This window comes from Ruditapes philippinarum, unplaced genomic scaffold, assembly GCF_026571515.1.
Source record: "Ruditapes philippinarum isolate M1 unplaced genomic scaffold, ASM2657151v2 ctg106_1_1_1_1, whole genome shotgun sequence".
Lineage (NCBI taxonomy): Eukaryota > Metazoa > Mollusca > Bivalvia > Venerida > Veneridae > Ruditapes > Ruditapes philippinarum.
The window spans coordinates 327,202-337,354 of NW_026860622.1; the positions used below are offsets into that span (position 1 = coordinate 327,202).

The 10,153-nt window shown below is 32.7% G+C and overlaps 1 protein-coding gene across 4 annotated transcripts in view; it reads left to right on the forward strand.

The window, feature by feature from the left end:
- The window catches only part of LOC132712810 (speedy protein 1-B-like), a 96,781-nt gene extending 92,058 nt beyond the window's left edge, over positions 1-4,723 (forward strand). For all 4 annotated transcript variants that reach the window (XM_060695245.1, XM_060695244.1, XM_060695247.1 and 1 more), the window contains exon 7: positions 4,199-4,723. In XM_060695245.1, coding sequence (XP_060551228.1) covers positions 4,199-4,248 — 50 coding nt within the window. In that variant the 3' untranslated portion in view covers positions 4,249-4,723. The remainder of the gene's footprint in view (positions 1-4,198) is intronic.
- Positions 4,724-10,153: the final 5,430 nt, after the last annotated feature.

The following is a 10,153-nucleotide window of genomic DNA, read 5'->3' on the forward strand; positions in this document are numbered from 1 at the left end:
ATATATGTTCCTTATCATCAACCACATCATATGTGACAAGGTTCATAACTCTAGCACCAATATTTTCAGATTTATCTCCCCTTGAACTTAGAATTTTCCTTAAAAAATACTATTTTTTACTGTTACTTCCTTATTTCTTAAGGGATCAACCTCATACTTCAAATATATGTACCTTATCATCATCCCCATCTTATGTGACAAGGTTCATAACTCTAGCACAATAGTTTCAGATTTATCTCCCCTTGAACTTAGAATTTTCCTCAAAAAGTACTATTTCTTACTGTTTCTTCTTTATTTCGTAAGGGATCAACCTCATACTTCAAATGTATTTACGTTATCATCATCCCCATCTTATGTGACAAGGTTCATAACTCTAGCACCAATATTTTCAGATTTATCTCCCTTTGAACTTAGAATTTTCCATAAAAAATATTTTTTTTAACTGTTATTTATTTATTTCTAAAGGGATCAACTTCATACTTCAAATATGTTTACGTTATCATCATCCACATCTTATGTGACAAGGTTCATAACTCTAGCACCAATATTGCAAGAATTATCTCCCCATAAACTTAGAATTTTTTACTAGAAAATGTTATTTTTTATTATAACTTTTTTATTTTTAAAGGTATCTACCTCAAATTTCAAATACTTATTCCTTATCAACAATTACATTTTATGTGACATTGTTCATAACTCTTGATGCAATATTTACAGATTTATCTCTCTTTGAACTTAGGATTTTCTTTAAGAAATATAATAACTTCTTTTCTTTTTAAGGTATCTACTTCAAACTTCAAATATATATTTCTTATCATTACACAAATGTTGTGTGACAAGGTCCATAACTCTAGCATGACTATTTCTAGAATTATTCCCCTTGATCTTGGAATTTATGTTAACAAATATTATTTTTTTACTATAACTTAATACATAATTATACATAATTGATTTTTCTTTCATAGTTTTGTCCTCCTTACTGCGTCCAGTATTTTATTAGTCGAGCTTCGCTGTCTCCTGTGACAGCTCTTGTTTATATATAAAATATATTTCATCTATATGTGTATAATATCATTTGTTATTGATGTCCAAATGTATAAAAATGTCAACAACTACAAAAAGAAAACAAGAGGGCCATGATGGCCCTGAGGTCGCTCACCTGTATATAGCCCCCCCCCCCCCCGGGCCAATTTTTACCCAAGGGCTTTTATTTGAACAGACTTGGTAGACACCCATAAGAAGATGTTTCATGCTAAACATCTAAGTTCTAGCTCATTGGGTTTTTTAAAAGAAGATTTTTTAAGTTTTTACTATACACATATAGTTAAAAACAATGACACCCCTGGGGCAGGGCCAGTTTTGACCCCCAGGCTTTTATTTGAACAAACTTTGTAGATATTTACTTAAAGATGTTTCATGTATAATATCTAAACTCAAGCTATTTGAGTTTTTTCAAAGAAGATTTTTAAGTTTTTGCTATACACATATAAGGAAAATCAATGACCCCCGGGGCGGGGCCAGTTTTGACCCCAGGGCTTTTATTTGAACATACTTGGTAGACACCCATTAGAACATGTTTCATGCTAAATATCTTAGCTCTAGCTCTTTGAGTTCTTTAAAAGAAGATTTTTTAAGTTTTTACTATATGCATATAGGGAAAATCAATGACCCCCTGGGGCGGGGCCAATTTTGACCCCAGGGCTTTTATTTGAACAAACTTGGTAGACACTCATTAGAAGATGTTTCATGCTAAATATCTTAGCTCTAGCTCTTTGGGTTCTTTAAAAGAAGATTTTTTTAAGTTTTTACTATATGCATATAGGGAAAATCTATGACCCCCTGGGACGGGGCCAATTTTGACCCCAGGGCTTTTATTTGAACAAACTTGGTAGTCATTCACTAGAAGATGTTTCATGCCAAATATCTAAGCTCTAGCTCTTACGGTTCTTTAAAAGAAGATTTTTTTAAGTTTTTACTATATGCATATAGGGAAAATCAATGACCCCCCCGGGCGGGGCCAATTTTGACCCCAGGGCTTTTATTTGAACAAACTTGGTAGACACTCACTAGAAGATATTTCATGTCAAATATCTTAGCTCTAGCTCTTTGGGTTCTTTAAAAGAAGATTTTTTAAGTTTTTTACTATATGCATATAGGGAAAATCTATGACCCCCTGGGGCAGGGCCAATTTTGACCTCAGGGCTTTTATTTGAACAAACTTGGTAGACACTCATTAGAAGATGTTTCATGCTAAATATCTTAGCTCTCTAGCTCTTTGGGTTCTTTAAAAGAAGATTTTTTAAGTTTTTACTATATGCATATAGGGAAAATCAATGACCCCCTGGGGCGGGGCCAATTTTGACCCCAGGGCTTTTATTTGAACAAACTTGGTAGACATTCACTAGAAGATGTTTCATGCCAAATATCTAAGCTCTAGCTTTTACAGTTCTTTAAAAGAAGATTTTTTAAGTTTTTACTATATGCATAAAGGGAAAATCAATGACCCCCCGGGCAGGGGCCAATTTTGACCCCAGGGCTTTTATTTGAACAAACTTGGTAGACACTCACTAGAAGATGTTTCATGCCAAATATCTTAGCTCTAGCTCTTTGGGTTCTTTAAAAGAAGATTTTTTAAGTTTTTACTATATGCATATAGGGAAAATCAATGACCCCCTGGGGCCGGGCCAATTTTGACCCTAGGGCTTTTATTTGAACAAACTTGGTAGACACTCATTAGAAGATGTTTCATGCCAAATATCTAAGCTCTAGCTCCTACGGTTCTTTAAAAGAAGATATTTAAAGATTTTTCTTTCGGTTGCCATGGCAACCAGAGTTCTGCATGAAATGGAATTCTTTGAACAATCTTGATAGAGCTTCATACAAAGAGTATTCCTGCCAAGTTTCATTAACATTGGCCTTGCGGTATCATAGAAGATGTCCTTAGAATATTTAAAATGTGGACGGACGACAGACGACGGACGCCATTTGGTTTGCCATCCTAAAAGCTCACCTGCACTTTGTGCAAGGTGAGCTAAAAAAACACAAAAAACAAGATTGCATTTGTGAAAAATGCTATGCCACCGCATTAATACAACACTAAATAGTAGTGTAGGAACAGATTTTTTTTGTTTCTATACAATTGAAGATTGTCATAATGCATAGATCCCTGACCTTATCTAATTCTTATTATCAGATTAGTGTTGTTCAAATAAAAGATCAGAGTAGGAATATATCAATGCAGTTGAGTCTAGTGAATTTGGTGGTGAAGGTCCTACACAGTCTTAATTTCATGACAACACAGTAAGACACTTTGTCAAAATCTAGGTCAGCTGATATCAAAGTTCACTTTACATCTTAATCTGTGCACATGGTTCAAATTTCATAGCTGTACATCAAAGGTCAAGAAAGTAGGTCACATCATCAAAATCTAGGTCATTTGATATCAAAGTTCAATTTTACAACTAAAACTGTGCACATGGTCAAAATTTCATTGCTGTACATCAAAATACAAGAAAGTAGGTCACTGTCCCCTTGGGCAAGGCAAAATTTTGACCCAAAACAATCAAATCAATTTAAATCAAAAATCAAAACAATTTAAATCAAAACAATCTTGATACAGGTCCACCAAACAACAATTCAAGTCAAATATCTAAGCTTTAGCTTTCTCCAATTCAGAAAACATTTGTTTTACTTTCTGTTTTTACTATGTGTACATAATGAGAATCACTGCCCCCGGTCAGGGCCAATTTTGACACCAGGGGAAAAATTTGAACAACTTTGGTAGAGGACCTATATAGATCATATTATATAGCAAACATCAAAGCTCTATGCCTTGTACCTTCAGACAAAAAATGTACATAATGAAAATCAATAACCCCTGGGGCGGAACCAATTTTGACTCCAGGGCTATAATTTGAACAATCTTGGTAGCAGTTTACTTCGCAAAGTCTCATGCCAAATATTTAACCTCTAGCCTTTGTCAATTCAGAAAAGAAGATTTTTCAAGTTTTTAATTTATACATATAAGGATCCTAGACATGAATTTTTACTATGAAAACAACATTTACAATAACAAACGTTTTATTTCTTAAGTACATATGAAGACAAAATCATGTTAACTATATGACTATATGAATGTTGTAACAACAAATTGATTGTATTAAAAAAGACATACTAGAGCATTAATTTTGTCTTACAGGTTTGAAGAAAAACTTACCCAAAGAGGAATGGTCTGCAACAGAGGAGTAACTGTTAAAAAGGTTATGTTTATTCTACCAACTCTTTCCTTGGAAATGTGCACAGATTTTGTAAAGTTTAGAAATATTTGAAACAATTTTCATATCTGCATATTTTTTATAAACTAGGACCTTTACCATAAATTAGTCACCATTTTAAGCAGGTTTGCGGTATAAATACTTTGATGTCATTCATTTAGTTTGCATTGTCAATATCTAATGCCAATCAATTTATGTTTATTTATTATATTGCATAATTATGTATGACATGGAAATAGATATAATAATGCAAACAAACATCAGTCAAAGGAATAATTTGAAGTCTGTAAGAGTAATATAAACATTAAACATGATATAAATTTGGTTGGTAGGTCTTTCAGAAGAACATTGACATTATTTTTTATTAATTATAAGCAATAAATATACTAGTATAGAAATATAAGTTATTGTCCTTTTTAATTATACGTAATAAATATATAAAAATACTAGTTATTGTCCTTTGTAATTTTTATGCTCCCCTTAGGGAGAGCCCCTGAAGGGAAAGCATAAATATAGTTGCCCTCCTTTGCACTGTAAAATACCTCACTGAAACAAGAGGGCCAAGATGGCCTTAGATCGCTCACCTGATCCATCAAATTCATTCGAGCAATTACCTAGATAAGTAGTCAAGCATCTTGACAAATTTCATGACAATTGAGTCAAAAATGTGAACACTAGAGTGTTAATAAGGTTTTTCCATATTTGGGCGTGACCAATTTTTAACTGCAGGTGACCCATATTCGGACTTGACATAGATGTCATCAAAACAAACTTTCAGACCAATTTCCAGGAAATTTTAATCAAAACAGAAGCCACTGGAGTGTTAACAAGATTTTTCTATTTTTAGCTCCTGTGACCTAGTTTTTCATCCAAATGACACATGTTCATACTCAACCAAGCAATTGTCTAGACAAGCATCCTGACCAAGTTTGATGACAATTGAGTCAAAAATGTAACCACTAGAGTGTTAACACCACTTTAGGGGGTATTTAGATTTCCCCTTGTCCGTCCGTCCTTCCGCACTCACAGGACAGTACATATGTAATTATGTGGCTAGAGGGACGATAGGTAACTGTTCTTTTTCTTTGATGTCATTCATGCCTTAATGCTTTTATGTGGCAATTTTCTTTTGAGTGGCTAAAAAGAACAATAGAGAGAACAATAGAGTAGCCACATTATTACTCTCCTGTTAGAACGTCCGTCCATCCGTTCTCTTTTGTGTCACACGTAACTCAAAAAGTATTTGACCTAGAGTCATGAACTTTGACAGGAATGTTGATCAGCATGTGCAGTTGTGCACCTGGGTATTTTCGTGTGGATTTATTCAGTATTTTTAGAGTTATTGCCCTTGACTTAGTAAAAATTTGCAATTTTCAACTTGTGTCGTATGTAACTCAAAAAGTATTTGACCTGGAGTCATGAAACTTTACTGAAATGTTGATCAGCATGTGTAGTTGTGCACTTTGGTATTTTCCTGTGTATTTATGTAGTATTTTTAGAGTTATTGCCCTTGACTTAGTAAAAATTTGCAATTTTCAACTTGTGTCGCACATAACTCAAAAAGTATTTGACCTAGACACATAAAACTTTACAGGGATGTTGATCAGCATGTGAAGTTGTGCACTTGGGTATTTTCCTGTGGATTTATTTAGTATTTTAAAGTTATTGCTTTTGACTTAGTAAAAATTTGCAATTTTCAACTTGTGTCGCACATATTTTACGCAAAAAGGATTTGACCTAGTCATGAAACTTTACAGGGATGTTGATCAGCATGCGTAGTTGTGCACCTGGGTATTTTTGTGTTGTATTTTTAGAGTTATTGCCCTTGACTTAGAAAAAAAAATTGCAATTTTCAACTTGTACCGCATGTAACTCAAAAAGGATTATCATAACTCTAGTTGGACTAATTACATTGTTATTGCCCTTTGTTAAATATTTTGTCTAGTGCATTACTTGAAAACTTATGGCTGGAATTCAATGCAACTTCATACAATGGTCAAGCGCAGTGAGATAAAGTGCAATACACAAGAAACATAACTCTATTTGAACTTATTACATAGTGATTGCCATTTGTTACTTTTTCTTGTCCAGTGCATATCTAGAAAATTTGTACTTGGAATTCAATACAACTTCATTGAATAGTCAAGCGCAATGAGAAGAAGTGCAGTGTACAACAGGGTTCGTACAGTCTTAAAAAGTGCTTAAATTTGAGTCCCTTTCTTAAAAAGTGCTTAAAAATGAAAAAAAGTGCTTAAAAGTCCTTGAATTTGATTACTCTCTTGAAAAGTGCTTAAAAAGTGCTTAAATATGCTGAAAATGTGCTTGAAAATTTGAAACACAGAATAACATAGTTTCGATTAAAATTAACAAAGTAAAAAGAAAATGATCCAATTTAGTATCAAAATCAATAAAATGTTTACTCAAGGTAACAGTAAGTGGGCAAATTGCAGTTGTTTTGAACTAATCTGTATTTGATGACCCTTTCTTGTTCTTCTATAAATTCCTTAAAATTGTGGTCAGAAAATGTGTATTCAACAAAAAATGGGAAATAAACTACCCATCTTCGATTGAAAATTGTGTCGGTATATGTGCAACAAATGTGCTTGAAAAATGGGAAAACATGCTTGAATAGTGCTTAAAAAGTCCTTGAATTTTGGCATTGGAGATCTGTATGAACCCTGTACAATAAGAACAACTTTTTTTCAGTATTTGCAGAGTTATTGCCCTTTATTCCTTATCCGGTGCATAACTTAAGAAAAGTTATGTTTGGAATTCAATGCCACTACATACAATGGTCAAGCGAAATGAGAGGAAGTGCAGTGCTCAAGAACCGTAACTCTTTCTGGACTTATTACAGAGTAATTTAATAAAACTTCATCAATGGTCAACCACAGTGAAAGGAAATGCAACGTACAAGAACCACAACTATCTTTAATTGCCCACAACCATAACTCTTTCAATTCTTTTACAAGGTATTTTGTTGCTAGTAACTTCCTCATTTCCGAAGCAGTCTTGCGGGGTATTAATCACATTTAGTTTTCTAGTTTAAATATTACTGTACATAAATTATATAATACATAAATGTTACGTAAACATGTTCTAGTAAGTTGCATAATTTAATTTTAACAAAAACTTAATAAAGCACAAATGGTATTTACTTTAGCTCAGTCATTTGGAAAATCACATTTTCCGTTATTTCTGTCAATACCTGGCGTGACCATCAGTTGACTTTTTGTTAATTGATATGTTTAATGAAAAAAAAAGAGTTTCAATCCTGCAGGATATCAATAGTTAGTTCATGCAAGTTTAAAATTTTTGGAATTTGTCCAAAAAAAAACTTCCATTAGTTAAAAAGCACATCTTTGCAAAATTATGATTTATGACTCATTAAGTTTGTTTTCATTTGAATGAACAGATATATCTAAAAAAATCTAAAAAAAATATTCACTTTTTTTACAGCAGATACATGTATGCCACAATGACGAGCTCGATCTGCTGCAAAAACCGTGTAATTCAAGCTCGGCTCAATTAGATTTTTCTTTCCGTATCTGTAGCATTCCTAGAAACTTTAGAAGACACAATTTATAACAATGCAATAAGTTATCATCAATAAATGTGGATTGATCAAATTTATTTAAAAAAATGTGCATATGCAAGTGATTGCGCTCAAGCGTATAACATCTGATCTTTAATCAACCCTGTAATTATAAGACGCATTTTTTCATCCTACATGAAATTAATTAGATTGCACAATGTGTAACATTTTATATTATTTTCATTTGAATTGAATCAATTTGATTATCAAAGTTTAAAGAAGTTTATTTAGTAGAGTTCATTCCTTAACAATAATATAATAATATTACACAACATTAAGAGGTTATTCTGTTACCTAACATTACGAAGTCCATTTTGTACAAACTGTAATTTCAACTGGGTCAGAAGACTTCGTGGTGTTGAAAGAGATCAAAATATCAATAGAACAACCTCATAATGTCTACCCCTAATGACATCCGTCTGTCACGCTCTACTCAGAAGAGAATAACTTTAAGTATTGAAGGAATTCGATTTAAATTTCACACAGCGATAGAGACCATGTAGAAAGTTTTTTAAGAACCATAACTGCTTACTCATGCCAGCGAAATTTACTTTATACAAGGTCAGGACATTTTGAGAATTGTTAGGGAAATATCAAAAATAGAAAAAATGTCAGGAAATTGGGTATCACATCATTACGTAATGTAAGCATATCTGGATATTATGGACAGTTAATTAATATATTCTGCGCCTCTTTGAGAAAAGGATAAGAAATGTGGGAAAATATTTTGATGAAGGTGTAAACAGAATGCCTCCAGATTGTAAAATGAAAAAAAAAAGAAATGTAAATCGAAAATACTGAACTTGTTTAGTTTATACAAATTATTTTAGTTTGATTTTGTTGCCAGCTATAAGCTTATTGGAACACTCTTGAATCCGTTCCTGGAACCAACCAGTACTAAGCAATGAATGTAAAGTTTCTTGCTCAAGGAAACAACGACTTGCCGGTCAGCAATCCACAGATTACTTAGAGGTTAATACTTGGTTGCTGTTCGCCATAATGCGATAATGCTCCGAAGATGTGCATAATGGCCCGAGGACCGAAGTACGTTATGAACTCGAGTGAGCAGCTACCAAGTATTTACGTCTTTAATAGTCCGAAATACGGCGTTTAGACATCGCCGCTATTTCTAAGATACACAGATATTATTTAGATTTGTACAAAGTACATCATCTACATACATGTATAATCCATATATATAACCTGTCAATACGTGAATCTTAACAAAGGATATTATAGTAAATAATATAAAAAGTGTTTGTAGTCAAGTTTACAAAATGGTACAAAGTGGAGATGAACACATTTATCGTTCAGTGAAAGTGATATTTGAACGTATAAGCAAAGCATGTTTAACATAAATTGAAATATTGATTAGAAACGGACAGTTGTCAATGTAACAAGTATAGATCTGTCATATTGTACAATTAAAACTTAGAAAACAATACAAAACAAAATAAATATAAGAAAATGTTGTTTTATTGTTTGTTTTTATCAATAAATACAGAATCCTACTCTTTATTACATTTTTTGTGAGAATTACATTTAGATCTTGTGCCAGTTTTTTTATTGGCGACGCCGGTGAGCGGCGTCGTCTTTTATGGTTGGCCTATGGAAGGAGCTGTTATTATTAGCAGTTGATGTCACATTGTGTTAATTATCAAGTAAACAAATATGTTGTTATATTTGTATTTAATAACTTCATGTAAAAAGCATGTGCATTGTGATATTATTTTCACGAAATTGCAGGCTCAGTTTAACAGCTTGTCCCTTAGCTTTATTGGCAATACTAAAACACGGATATCGAATATCGTTGTGGTCTACATTGATGCCGTATTCTTTTTCATTCATTTATATATTTTCAAAATTTTCCTACTAGAAGAACGTTCACCTGCCAATGAGCATTAGGATAGGATTGAAACTATTGTAAACGATTATCCTATTGATTTTATCAATAATACGTTTATCTATTGCGCAGAAAGATTGTTTTTACAAAGTGTACCAGTATCCGGATTCTGTAAGCTATCCGATTTTCTGCAATTACTGCTGTCACATGACTATCTAACTTTTTTATGAATACTTTCTACCATTACTTTGCATGGCCTAATTAAACTGAGCCTGCAACATTTCATAATTTTGCTGTTTAGGGTGTTCTTTTGGGTTTCAGGTTTTCTCTATTTTAAGGGGAAGTAACTCATGTTTACTAAATTATTTGTTCTTTTCGATCTAACTTAGGTATTACTTACTATTTTTGTTGTATAAAATTTACCAGTTGTTAGGTCACCAA